This window comes from Neoarius graeffei, chromosome 10 (genome assembly GCF_027579695.1).
Source record: "Neoarius graeffei isolate fNeoGra1 chromosome 10, fNeoGra1.pri, whole genome shotgun sequence".
NCBI lineage: Eukaryota > Metazoa > Chordata > Actinopteri > Siluriformes > Ariidae > Neoarius > Neoarius graeffei.
The window spans coordinates 53,875,055-53,890,064 of record NC_083578.1 but is presented as its reverse complement, the minus strand read 5'-3'; the positions used below and the strand labels follow the sequence as shown (position 1 = coordinate 53,890,064).

Sequence of the window (15,010 nt, the reverse complement as noted above, 5' to 3'; positions counted from 1 at the left end):
ATCCTTATGGAGTTTTTGCTTTAAACACCAAAGTGTATGTTCAGGTTCCAGGACTATGTGAAGGCTAGCTAAAGAGAGAACAATACCTTGTGGTATTTCAAACCAACTCATGGAACACGCGAACCAAATTTATAGAAACACTGTCCCATAATTATGTAATAACAACCTTATTTAATTCTTTGTGTGTAAATATTTCCACACTCCCACTAAATGCTCTTTGCAGCATCTGCTAGTGCTTCCAGTCTGCCAATAATGATTTTAAAAAAAATCAAAATCCACTTTTCTAAAACAGTGTTGTGTGCTACACTATCAGACTGGCTAACCTTTTAATCACTGGACCTCATGATGAGCCAAATGATGTGAAGCCATTCACAAGTAGCATCAGCTTTTGGACCACATCTCTGTTGGCCATCTGTGGGCCAAGATACAGCAAACTGAATGAAACCAATCTCGTGTGCCATGACACAACTGTGTCCAAAAGCACACACTGTGTGACTAATTAACATTTTAAAAACTGAAATCCAAAATAGCATTTTACATATTATTTATACACTAGTCCAGCTTACAGTGACTATTCCGACATACTATGTAGACGAGTATTTATCACATTTATGCATGGTTTGGGACATCAACCCTGACAGCTGCAGAGCAGGCTGCAATGCTTGGGCATACACCAAACAACATTCAGGCACTCTGTGATGGCTCGCCAGTCCACAGGACCCTTATGTCCTACCTAGCTGGCTCAGTAAATGTGAATTGGAGTGTGTGCTGTGCACGTAGAACTCCTCTCATCAGCCTCCAGTTTCCTCATATATTCCAAAGGTGATACTGGCACTGCTGGCTAGAGTTTCATTTTCACGAGCCCCATGACGCACAGAGAGGGAAAAAAATATGATTTATTTCCAATTCTGTACACCCCAGATATCAACTACACACCAGCAGTATTCACTGTCACAACTACCAACAGCTCCATTCATCCCTTCAGTTTGTATTTCTTTATTGCTTGTTATTGCTTTCTAATAGGTTGTCATAGTTTGTTTGATCCTACCATAAAATTATTTCTGGTAGAATAGCTATGTTGATTAACTTTCTGTATTTGGATTGTTTTTTCACATCTAAATATTATATTTATCATTTGTGACCATAACAGTATTTTCACAATAATCATACAATATTCAATAGAAAATCATTTTCTCTATACAGTATCTTTAACTAGACATCATGAGAAACATTAGTGCCCTTCATGAACTTTGTGATTTAACAACAGATCATATGAATGATGTTAGGCTGCACGAGCCATTATGGTTATGCTGTGTACGTATAAACCACTTTTATGGAAATGCTACTCACTCAAAATGCCACCTTCTCATATATTCCAATGGTGTGTATTCCAGTGAATGGCAGACACCACTATGGTCGCATGAGAACGAGGCACTCTTAAAGTCTTGTGGTTTGCATTCTAACACAAAAATCCTTTGCCCATTGCGTATAGACAGTAAGGAAACTGACCTTGCGGCTATATAAAGAGTCCGATTCGTTATGACGATCAGCTGAATATCCAATTTGTGCCGTTGTGTGTTGTTCCTTCCTGGTCTGTGTCCAACAAACACTGGATAATGTTTTGTATCTGCAATGAGGTGGAAATTAAATACAGGCCAAAAAAAAATCCAAGCATATAAACAAATAATATCGTAAGCTAGTTGCTTTCACTGAGAGAGAGAAATAAAATTCACCCCTAAACCTCTGTGCCCCACATAACAGTTAGACCTCAACATAAGGCTTTAAGCTTTGATAGGGAAAATAAAGGATTATCCTTTGATGCTAGAAAGACTTCATTTCAAATAGCATTTAAAGTTCACATTTTCTTGTGTGCTTCCTTCAGCACTGAATCATGTTTCAAACAGTGATAGGAGAAGAGTGTGTGTGTGTGTGTGTGTGTGTGTGTGTGTGTGTGTGTGTGTGTGTGAGAGAGAGAGAGAGAGAGAGAGAGAGAGAGAGAGAGAGAGAGAATGAACAAGGGTGAGAGTGCAAGGCAGAGTCCGTGTCAGGGAGGATGAGTGAGAAATTGTCAAAGGATATTAGTGAAAGAAAAAAGAGAAAGTGATAAATTGTGAAAGAAATGAAAGAGAAGAGAAAGGTTATGAATAAAGTGCTGTCTTGTTAGCATGAGAGAGAAGTATTTCTGGCAAAATGACAGAAAGTAGAGGATGAGAACAAAGTGAGGGAGGAATGTGCCATGAGAATGAGAGAAAGTAAAAGAAAAAGAGCGAGACAGAGAGAGAAATAAATGTGAATGCGAGACTGAGAGAATGAGGAATGTGTATGAAAGATGGACAGTGAAGAAAAGAGAGAGGAGTAAAGAACAAAGAGGTGTAGCCGTTTCTCCCAGCAGCTCCTGGTTACTCACAGTTGCCATGTGAAATAGTGATTGGCTCCGAGTCCTCTGGGAAGGCAGCCCCAGCCATCTGTAGCAGGGTGAAATACAGCAACAAGACCTCCGACCTCATTTTTTGCACTGGCTCCTCACTATGTCTTTACTTCAGCCTGCAAGAAACAGAAAAAGAGCCATTTTGTCCTTTAGTTCCTTCCTAAGTTCCATCATTGGCACCTGTAGAAACATGTACAGATATGCAGAGCAGGCTGTGATTTTATACTCTTGCCTCGCCAGCAAAACAAATTAAAGCTATAAGGCCTTTCGATTTCATAAAATCGGTAAAATTTAGTTCCCTCTGAAATTTGGTCATTGTGATATGTTTATTTCTGTAATATCTCAAAAAAAAGCCAGGCCATTCTGTGGCTGGGAAGTTATTTTATTTGAGGGGATTCCCTAGCAAATACTGTGCATGAAATCGCTCGCTTCACACAGTCAATCAGACAGAGGAAGTCCGGTGTGCACAGGTTTACCTGCTTCTTCTTTTTCTTCTTCTTTTGGGTTTTACTGCAGCTAGCATCCAGTGTTGCATTACTGCCATCTACAGGTCTACCTTTGACCGTGCACTGACAGTTACATCATTCTGTCACTCAACAAACAGCTGATCACACAGAGGTGCTCGCTGACCGCCGATACTTATTAGTTTGGTCCTGCATTTCCTTTCCTTTGCAACATAACATCTTTTCTTCTCACTTTCGATTACTGTAGTCGGTCTTTCACATTCCATTCGCATCCTCCATTTTCCTCTCCTGTTTCAAATTTGTATCCCACAATGCCTTGCGTGAATGGGGAAAGCCTACCACGTGATGCATGATGTAGCATCTTGAATTGGATCATGGTGAAGCAGGCAAAAATAGTGGAGAATTTAGGGCTACGTGGCCCTAAATTCATTAATTGCTCTATTTAAAAAAAACCTAATAAAACTGGAAGTCTGTGATTTGAATTCAGTAGCTTTGGGTCCACTAAACAAAAATAATTGTGTGTCAGTGTCTTTTTATGACTTAAACTTGAAAAATCTGAAAGGCAGTCTACCTTTAATTGGATTAGCTCAGTAATATACATCACAGATCAATGGCTGAGTCTGAGGTGGACCCGGCTTCGCTCAGAGGATCAGACGTTTGCTTTTTTTTTTTTTAACCAGCATACATCCCATTCAATATTGTTCATTTATTTGGAGAAGCTGATATGATTAGATCAATGAAAGAAATGATTCTCCAATCGGTCTGCCTTCCATTACTTACTCAGACTGAAACATGCTCTCTTTCGATTTATGGAGATTTATGGCAACCTGCAGCCCTGCTGACATTTTTATTCCTCTGTTTTTGCTAGTGCATTGTAGCAACAAATCAGCCTCTCATGGCTGTTAATTACTGCAGGGTCAGGAGCACAATCAGAATTGCCTGGTTAATTCTCTTAAACCAAATTGCACTGCTGGTTTTAAGTAAGCATTTTTAATAAGAATCTTAAGGCCTCAATGCAATTCCTAATTCCCCAACAAATTTGCTAGCAATCTCGGCGAGACAGTGGTGCCAGAAACCCGATAGAGAAGGTGAAGAAGAGAGGGGGAGGAACAGAGGGATGGAGGGAGGGTGGGCGACAGAGCGAGAGAGAGCTTTTCCATGTGCCTGTGAATCCCATTCAGAGAACTGTGAAAACACTATTCTCCACTCAGATTCCCATAATAGCATAGGGCATGCAACAGAAATCCTAGGAAACAACCTTGATGGAAGAGGCGCTGGCTCTCCTAAACATGCTCTCTATGCACTCCACTTCTAAGTGTGTGCATCTCGACTATATTATACCAAAAAACACTGAAAGGTGTTGTCATGCTGTGCTCTGTGATCGACAAACCTGGACTGATTGTAGCACTTTATATACCATTCAGGTAAAAGCTCAGTGGCCTGCTGACTGCGTGATGGATGGCCTGAACCAAATACAAGACCTCAGGCAAGCTTGTCCACTGTAAATAAAATCAGTGTCACCAGTGTAGGATGACATGACTAATATGGTCTCAATCTAACATGACAGCCTGTCACTGAGTATACAGCCGTTTTCTTTAAGCAATTGCAGCCCTCACTGCTGTGTATTTAATCAGACATACTATTTCCTACACCATGGTCTATGCTAACTTAACCATATAAACCAAACCCAGAGTCAAAACCATAGTTGACTTTCTCATCAACTCAGCTTGCTCATGAAATCAGTTATAACCATGAGGCATATGCACTAGTGAGTTTTCGAAAGTAGTTAACACTTAGGCAAAGTAATTAGTCTTCGCTAACTGAAAAGCCTTAAGAATTTCATGGAAAAGAGTCAACACTGAGGTAAAACACAGACTTAAAAGCACTATCATTTTCAGCCACAAAACATGGTAATTATGTAAATTAGCTTTACTGAAAAGCTCCAGCATTGTGGGTGCAAACAGCTCCAATGTGTGTAAAATGCCTCAGATGTAATGCCAACCTGTTCTTACTATTTGTCCAAAGATTAATTATTAAACTGTGCTAGCCCTGTCTGAATCAACACAAGTTTGATGTGTAAGCATATGTAATGTGTGTGTTGTAGTGGGGGTTGGGGGTCTAGTAGTAGATGAAAAAGAGCATGGATTTTCTCCTAAAGCAGGATTATACAGCTGTGGTGTTTTAAAATGTTATTCAAATGCATGAACCAAAGATTAAATTATTGTCAGTTTTAGCACATTAAATAAGGAGCCAGAGACAGAAACCTCAGTGTTTCAGCAAGAAATTAAGCCAACACCTTCATTACCCCAGATGCTGGAAGGAAATTTGTGGCAGGCAATAAAGCTTAGCGGAAATGAGTCTGCATCTGCAACGTAGACAGGCACACTGCTTTCGCACCTCTAACTCCACTGGAGACCATATGCCGGTGCAGGTTTACACCACTCACTCAGTGGTGGAATGATCGTTATCAGGCATAGCAAACATCGCAATGATCACCAAACACTGAATTAAAAAGGCACAACCCACAATCAAGCTACAGCCATACAGTGAGGCAATGCAGTATACTCCTTAACACAGCAGCTTGAGGGCCAATCTGGGCAAACAGCATGTTTCTGCATGTCAGAGGAGTAATTTAGCATGAGCATCACATCAGCCTGGCACAGACAAACACTTGCTGTTTAGAGAAACCAGAGGTTGAGGTAGTGGTATACTGTATCTTGAAACAACTGTCAAAGCAGCCTAATAATGTGACTTACAGTTCATCAGATCTTCACAACTTGTTAATAGCACCACATCTGTTAATAACACCAGAAGGTGATACTGGCACAGTGGAGAAAGTGATATGCAAAATCGACTGTAGCTCACATTAACCATGCTCTTAATTCAGGTGTAGAAGCTTTCAGATAAGGTTTTTTTCATGCCAAAAACTACTACTGAGGTTTTGTGTGCAGAATATACGTGAAGGTCCCCAACTGCTGCTTCCAAAAGTAGTTGGAGAAAAGAATAAAGTCATACGTTCGAAACTTTTTCATTTCTGTCGATCAAACAGGGGCAGGAAGGAGACACAAATCTGAGCCAAGTGCAGCTGACAGACTGAGCAGAACAGAAATGTATTAAAGATAAGAAGGAGGCTGGCAAATCATATCCTGCCTCAATTTGATCCGTTTATCATATCTCATGCTCCATTCATGCCATTGCAATTCATCAGCTTTCAATATTTCAGCACAAAGTAATGAACGACAAAACCAAATATTATAACATGCATGCAAATGCAGCTGGTCGAGTGGCTTATCCATTCAATTTCCTGTTAACATGAGCACAGAAAAAAGACTGGAGCTCCATTATATCAGCTCACACTTACACACACACACACACACACACACACACGAAGAAGGCAAAAAAATATATAGCAGCTGCAAAATATGGGCAATATCTCAAATGTAGAATACATACTTTTAAGTCACTTTAAGCAAATTTTTGTTGGCATTAGGCCTGTCATATTTCTTGATTTGTCTTGATTGATGTAACTGATTTGTGTTTTCAGAATTGTCAGCACATGTATAATATAAGAACAACAGTAGTGCAATTGTGAAATAATTGTGATAATATTAAAAATAATATTATTTTCAGAGTGAAATCACTGTAGTCAGTGAGCTCACAACGATATTTTTGCCATATTTTTAACCATTTCATGGCTGCAAAAAAAAAACAAAAAACATGAAATGTTGTATTGAGCTGGAAGTGGAACACACACACACACACACACACACACACACACACTGAGAGAATGTAAATACAACCCCGATTCCAAAAAAGTTGGGACAAAGTACAAATTGTAAATAAAAACGGAATGCAATAATTTACAAATCTCAAAAACTGATATTGTATTCACAATAGAACATGGACAACATATCAAATGTCGAAAGTGAGACATTTTGAAATTTTATGCCAAATATTGGCTTATTTGGAATTTCATGACAGCAACACATCTCAAAAAAGTTGGGACAGGGGCAATAAGAGGCTGGAAAAGTTAAAGGTACAAAAAAGGAACAGCTGGAGGACCAAATTGCAACTCATTAGGTCAATTGGCAATAGGTCATTAACATGACTGGGTATAAAAAGAGCATCTTGGAGTGGCAGTGGCTCTCAGAAGTAAAGATGGGAAGAGGATCACCAATCCCCCTAATTCTGCGCCGACAAATAGTAGAGCAATATCAGAAAGGAGTTCGACAGTGTAAAATTGCAAAGAGTTTGAACATATCATCATCTACAGTGCATAATATCATCAAAAGATTCAGAGAATCTGGAAGAATCTCTGTGCGTAAGGGTCAAGGCTGGAAAACCATACTGGGTGCCCGTGATCTCCGGGCCCTTAGACGGCACTGCATCACATACAGGCATGCTTCTGTATTGGAAATCACAAAATGGGCTCAGGAATATTTCCAGAAAACATCATCTGTGAACACAATTCACCGTGCCATCCGCCGTTGCCAGCTAAAACTCTATAGTTCAAAGAAGAAGCCGTATCTAAACATGATCCAGAAGCGCAGACGTCTTCTCTGGGCCAAGGCTCATTTAAAATGGACTGTGGCAAAGTGGAAAACTGTTCTGCGGTCAGACGAATCAAAATTTGAAGTTCTTTATGGAAATCAGGGACACCGTGTCATTCGGACTAAAGAGGAGAAGGACGACCCAAGTTGTTATCGGCGCTCAGTTCAGAAGCCTGCATCTCTGATAGTATGGGGTTGCATTAGTGCGTGTGGCATGGGCATCTTACACATCTGGAAAGACACCATCAATGCTGAAAGGTATATCCAGGTTCTAGAGCAACATATGCTCCCATCCAGATGACGTCTCTTTCAGGGAAGACCTTGCATTTTCCAACATGACAATGTCAAACCACATACTACATCAATTACAGCATCATGGCTGCGTAGAAGAAGGGTCCGGGTACTGAACTGGCCAGCCTGCAGTCCAGATCTTTCACCCATAGAAAACATTTGGCGCATCATAAAACGGAAGATACGACAAAAAAGACCTAAGACAGTTGAGCAACTAGAATCCTACATTAGACAAGAGTGGGTTAACATTCCTATCCCTAAACTTGAGCAACTTGTCTCCTCAGTCCCCAGACATTTACAGACTGTTGTAAAGAGAAAAGGGGATGTCTCACAGTGGGAAACATGGCCTTGTCCCAACTTTTTTGAGATGTGTTGTTGTAATGAAATTCAAAATCACCTAATTTTTCTCTTTAAATGATACATTTTCTCAGTTTAAACATTTGATATGTCATCTATGTTCTATTCTGAATAAAATATGGAATTTTGAAACTTCCACATCATTGCATTCCGTTTTTATTTACAATTTGTACTTTGTCCCAACTTTTTTGGAATCGGGGTTGTAAACAACATCATACCAACTCTGCAGCTCACAGCCCATCCGCACTTTCCTCTAGTTTAGTGGTACTACTATCCTTGTACCAAAATGAACACCCCACACATTTCTGACACTTCAAATTCTGTGAGTATATTTTGCTAAAGAAGCAATGCTACAAGGGCGGCACAGTGGTGTAGTGGTTAGCACTGTCGCCTGACAGTAAGAAGGTTCTGGGTTTGAGCCCAGCGGCCAGCGAGGGCCTTTCTGTGTGGAGTTTGCATGTTCTCCCCGTGTCTGCATGGGTTTCCTCCAGGTGCTCTGGTTTCACCCACAGTCCAAAGACATGTGGTTAGGTTAACATGGGGCGGCCATGGGCTGAAGTGCCCTTGAGTAAGGCACCTAACCCCCAACTGCTCCTCGGGTGCTGTAGCATAGCTGCCCACTACTCTGGGTATGTATGTGTGTGTGCTCATTGCTCACTTGTGTGTGTGCATGTGTGTTCACTGCTTCAGATGGGTTAATTAAATGTAGAGGACGAATTTCACTGTGCTTGAGTGTGCATTTGACAAATAAAGGCTTCTTCTACAAAGAATAGTTTTCTTCAAGAGTGGTGCATCCAACAACAACAAAATGTTTTGCCTACAAACTATAGATGACAGATATATAGATGAGCTGTACAGCACATTCGCATGAGCTTCAAGCTTCTTCTTTTCAAAAAGGTTGTTTTGGATTTGTTGGATTTTGAATGTTTGTGCTTTTGGCTTTACATCTGTTTCTTGGCTTTGGTGAGTAGACCTCTCTGATCTATTGCTAACTTGCATGCTAGCCAAATCCAAGGCGAATGCTAATCCTCTGATGGGCTGTGAGTGAGTTCTTGTGTCACTCCTCTCCGGTGATTGGTAATAGGAATCCAAACACCTCCTGATCCTCCAATCCGCATTCAATCCACTACTCCTGTAGATGGGACATGTCCAACTAGTTCAGCAGTGACGGCCTTCTGCAAAGCCTCAAAATACATGCGGTTTTCTTGATCCATTCAAGAGAAGAGCAGAAACATGGCCTAGACGTGTGCAATGTACTTACAGAGCTTCTCCTAATAGGATAGAGGACTGTAAGAATTCTACAATTTCCCATTAACTGAGGCGATCGAGGACTTCCAGAGCCAAAGGCCAAAATTACACAAATTGAATTCAGTTTCCTGGTGATAGTTATGGATGCCATTTTAATAACAAGATATGCAGTGTTGATAATCAACAGATAATCTTTTATACAAACATTGTAGCAATGAAGATGCTAATATATGTCAAAGGTTTTAGACATAGCTGCTTATAGAAAGGTTTTTTTTAAACAGTGTCTGCTCCTTTATTATAATCTCATCTCATTATGTCTAGCCGCTTTATCCTTCTACAGGGTCGCAGGCAAGCTGGAGCCTATCCCAGCTGACTACGGGCGAAAGGCGGGGTACACCCTGGACAAGTCGCCAGGTCATCACAGGGCTGACACATGGACACAGGCAACCATTCACACTCACATTCACACCTACGGTCAATTTAGAGTCACCAGTTAACCTAACCTGCATGTCTTTGGACTGTGGGGGAAACCGGAGCACTCGGAGGAAACCCACGCGGACACAGGGAGAACATGCAAACTCTGCACAGAAAGGCCCTCGTCGGCCACGGGGCTCGAACCCGGACCTTCTTGTTGTGAGGCGACAGCGCTAACCACTACACCACCATGCCGCCTCCTTTATTATAATAATAATAATAGGCGGCACGGTGGTGTAGTGGTTAGCGCTGTCGCCTCACAGCAAGAAGGTCCTGGGTTCGAGCCCCGTGGCCGGCGAGGGCCTTTCTGTGCGGAGTTTGCATGTTCTCCCCATGTCCGCGTGGGTTTCCTCCGGGTGCTCCGGTTTCCCCCACAGTCCAAAGACATGCAGGTTAGGTTAACTGGTGACTCTAAATTGAGCGTAGGTGTGAATGTGAGTGTGAATGGTTGTCTGTGTCTATGTGTCAGCCCTGTGATGACCTGGCGACTTGTCCAGGGTGTACCCCGCCTTTCGCCCATAGTCAGCTGGGATAGGCTCCAGCTTGCCTGCGACCCTGTAGAAGGATAAAGCGGCTAGAGATAATGAGATGAGATGATAATAATAATAATAGGGCGGCATGGTGGTGTAGTGGTTAGCACTGTTGCCTCACAGCAAGAAGGTTCTGGGTTCGAGCCCTGTGGCCAACGGGGGCCTTTCTGTGCAGAGTTTGCATGTTCTCCCTGTGTCTGCGTGGGTTTCCTCCGGGTGCTCCAGTTTCCCCCACAGTCCAAAGACATGCAGGTTAGGTTAACTGGTGGCTCTAAATTGACCGTAGGTGTGAGTGTGAATGGTTGTTTGTCTCTATGTGTCAGTCCTGCAATGACCTGGTGACTTGTTCAGGGTGTACCCCGCCTTTCGCCCGTAGTCAGCTGGGATAGGCTCCAGCCTGCCTGCGACCCTGCACAGGATAAGCGGTTATGGATAATGGATTAATAATAACAATAATAATAAAGACGCTTCTCAACTAGCTTCATGAGGAGCTTCATCCAGGAGTTTTTTCTTAAAGATCTCAAAGAGGCTGAGCTTCTCATTACTATGCTCTAAATGAAAACTACTTGCATAAAAACTACCTGTTTTAAATCAAAACAATATTAAAAATGACATTTTCATAACTAAATGTATACATGTATACATTCTTCACTATTTCCGTTTGTCTGAGAAACAAATTTCAAGCACAAGCATTTATAAAAACTATCCTTAAGACAATGAAACACAGAGTATGTCAAAACCTTTGGCTGTTAGTATACACCAGGGTTTTCTGTATTACACGGATGCTTTGTGGTGCATGCTTGACCGCACTGTAAGAACATATCACACACAATAACTGCACACACTCTGGCTGTACCGGTAACTACCCAGAACACTAATTACACATGCTATCACAAAATCACATGCATGCAACAGAAAACCAAGATCTTCAACCGCAAGAGAAGAAAGCAAAAGCTAATTTTAAGCTTGTTAGCAGGAAGATGACTTGGTATCTACATGAAATCTCGCTTCACAACATCTCATTCGCATCCTTTCCTCCCTGTGTTGGGAGTCTCAAGATATCTCTTTCTCCCTGGAGTAACTCCTCCTAAGGGTACATGACGGTTCTTCAATATCTCATTTTCGGTGCTGCGTCAGAGGACATTTTTGATTCCCCACCCCTTAGATCAGTTGTGTCGTGTAATTTTTCTAATGGAAATTGCTCATTAATTTAGTCAGTGGTGCTATAGATCACCGGTATCTATTCCTTTCAAATAGTAAAGGTAAAGTTATTGTCTCACTGCAAGGAAAAACACAAAGCAGAAACAAGCAAATAAATTGAATCAGGAGGGGATTACGTGAGCAGCAAGCTAAAGTTAAAGGAAGCCAGCGCAGCCCATTTATTAGACCCTGTAATTCAATTTTAGCCTTTGAGTAATTGGCACTAATTTGAAAGCCTTGTGCTCACTGACGAGAATAGCAAATACATGATATGAGTAGACTTGTTTATATTCTTCTCTCCAAAATAAATTCATTGCAAATAAAAGAGTGTTAATGATCGTTGTCTATAAATTCAAATCTAGAGTTAAGAACTAAGTAACACTAAACTATGTGCCTCATGCTGCTCAATCACATGGTCCGGATATTTGCAATGTGCCAATGTGCAAATTAGTGGTTGTGTTATTAGCTTTCAGTCATGCAAACATTTTCAGGGTGCTAATGGCAGTCAGTTCCTTGAGGCTCACAAGTGTAAAAAGTCTGTGTGAATGAAAACAATGCTGACTGAAGTTGTTTGGGAGAAACGGAGTATGGTATAAACAGACAGCCATGCCCTGACGAGGAACCTATCTGTCCCAGGCACGACTCGTCACACACAAAGGAAACTCTGAGCTGTCAGCAACAACTCAGTGTAGATTGCATGGCATGAGGATTACGGGATCTTTTCGGCTAAAACCTTCACTGGGTGCAAAATAAACAACACTACTAAAGGAGCTTATACTGCAGACTCCACCAGCTATATCCTGATATGTGCAAAGAGGAAGTTTTGACATTAAACATATTGGGAGAGTTCTTAAACCATCTCTGATGACAAAACAGTCTCTGTAAAAGAACTCACCAATAATTCTGCCTCTGAGAGCCTCAGATAAACGATTTGAATATGTGAAATGATTTCAGCTTCTCCATTATGATTGCTAATCCCCCCAGAATTCAGAACTAAATATCATTACCTGGTTTTATTACATTTACAAAACAATATGCTTCAAGACACATAACTGAATAATAAGCCAGAGCTAATTCTAAGTTGTTAAAATGATTAAAGCATTAATAAATGTATTATGTAGTTTAGTTTAGAAGCTTTAGTTTGTGAAGCCTTTAGAATTTTCTATATTTATGAATGAATATGACTTAAAACATCATCAGATTTTCACACAAGTCGTAAATAAAGTAAATAAAGAGAACACAGTTAAACAAATGAGACAAAAATATTTTACTTAGTAGGCTTGGCACGGTTATGGGAAAAAAACCGAACCGTACGATACGCCTGTTGCGGTGCAATACGCGTATAAACCGCGGTACCCCTATTTAAGACGTTCGCCAAAAAAAAAAAGCCGAATGCCCGTATGAAACCACGTGGTTCTCTTTCGCGTGAACAGGGGTGATAGCGTTCCGGCGCCGCGCCGGATTTCCGGCGTACCGCGGCGCCGGAAAAAAAAAATCTAGTTCGCCCATTATCCTGTGTCATTCTGAGATGCGCAGATAGACAGTAAAGGGAATTCGGAATTCCCTTTACTGTCTATCTGTGCATCTCAGAATGACACAGGATAATGGGCGAACTAGATTTTTTTTTTTCCGGCGAGGGGAGGGGAGGTTTGTTTTAAACAGTGCAGTGATTGGTTTTATTGCAATATTTTATATTGGCTGTGTGTGTATTTTGTTATAAATCGTTCTAAGAATACAGTGGCACTTTAAGATTAGATAAGAAATCCAGCCATACGTTTCAAAACACTGCACTTTAATTTCAAGTGAAAAAATACATCCTCACTCTCAGGGATTAGAAGAGTTTTTGATTCGGTTTTTGTATATAGGTGGTTGGTTGGTCGCCACATAAAAGTTTAAGTTTTAACACACACATCTGTTCAAAAGTAAGCTTTAAGAACTCATTTTTATTTCTTCCAATTATGAAACTCTGTATGTGACAAAAGACACCTGGTTCCTCTAGATGCCACAACATGGCAGCAAACACTCCTGACACTTTGTATAAATACTGTAGCAAATAAAAAAGCTGTTGAAATCATCCATGTCTTCCCTCTTGCTGTTTCAAAATACTACCTGGCTTTTCCTCAGAGATTGTTCATAAAATGTGCTTATGTCAACTCAAACTCAGTTTGTGCATGACTATTTCATTGTAACTATAATTTTAACCTCTCTTAAATGCTGTATCCTAAACTATGTTTACTTAAGGTAAATAGTAGGCTATATGCCCAAATACAGAGTACTTAAGATTTAAAAAAAAAAAACGCAATACGTACCGAACCGCAGACCTCAAACCGCAATATGTACCGAACCGCGACTTTTGTGAACCGTGCCATCCCTACTACTTAGTCATTTATTTATTGAGGAAAATTATCCAATATTACATATCTGTGAGTGGCAAAACTATGTGAACCTTTGCTTTCAGTATCTGGTGTGACCCCCTTGTGCAGCAATAACTGCAACTAAACATTTCCGGTAACTGTTGATCAGTCCTGCACACCGGCTTGGAGGAATTTTAGCCCATTCCTCCATACAGAACAGCTTCAACTCTGGGATGTTGGTGGGTTTCCTCACATGAACTGCTCGCTTCAGGTCCTTCCACAGCATTTAGATTGGATAAAGGTCAGGACTTTGACTTGGCCATTCCAAAACATTAACTTTATTCTTCTTTAACCATTCTTTGGTAGAACGACTTGTGTGCTTAGGGTCATTGTCTTGCTGCATGACCCATGTTCTCTTGAGATTCAGTTCATGGACAGATGTCCCGACACTTTCCTTTAGAATTCACTGGTATAATTCAGAATTCATTGTTCCATCAATGATGGCAAGCCGTCCTGGCCCAGATGCAGCAAAACAGGCCCAAACCCATACCACCACCATGTTTCACAGATGGGATAAGGTTTTTATGCTGGAATGCAGTGTTTTCCTTTGTCCAAACATAACACTTCTCATTTAAACCAAAACGTTCTATTTTGGTCTCATCCGTCCACAAAACATTTTTCCAACAGCCTTCTGGCTTACCCACATGATCTTTAGCAAACTGCAGACAAGCAGCAATGTTCTTTTTGGAGAGCAGTGGCTTTCTCCTTGCAACCCTGACATGCACACCATTGTTGTTCAGTATTCTCCTGATGGTGGACTCATGAACATTAACATTAGCCAATGTGAGAGAGGCCTTCAGTTGCTTAGAAGTTACCCTGGGGTCCTTTATGGCCTCGCCGACTATTACACGCCTTGCTCTTGGAGTGATCTTTGTTGGTCAACCACTCCTGGGGAGGGTAACAATGGTCTTGAATTTCCTCCATTTGTACACAATCTGTCTGATTGTGGATTGGTGGAGTCCAAACTCCTTAGAGATGGTTTTGTAACCTTCTCCAGCCTGATGAGCATCAACAACGCTTTTTCTGAGGTCCTCAGAAATCTCCTTTGTTCGTG

The 15,010-nt window shown here is 41.1% G+C and overlaps 1 protein-coding gene across 3 annotated transcripts in view; it reads right to left on the bottom strand.

The window, feature by feature from the left end:
- Positions 1-15,010, bottom strand: part of sema6a (sema domain, transmembrane domain (TM), and cytoplasmic domain, (semaphorin) 6A) — a 94,289-nt gene that overhangs the window by 54,094 nt on the left and 25,185 nt on the right. For all 3 annotated transcript variants that reach the window (XR_009655519.1, XM_060931889.1, XM_060931891.1), the window contains exons 2-3: positions 2,408-2,544; positions 1,510-1,627 (exon numbers count right to left, since the gene is read on the bottom strand). Coding sequence is in view for 2 of the 3 variants with exons in the window: in XM_060931889.1 (XP_060787872.1) it covers positions 1,510-1,627; positions 2,408-2,507 (218 nt within the window). In the remaining variant the exon portion in view is untranslated. The remainder of the gene's footprint in view (positions 1-1,509; positions 1,628-2,407; positions 2,545-15,010) is intronic.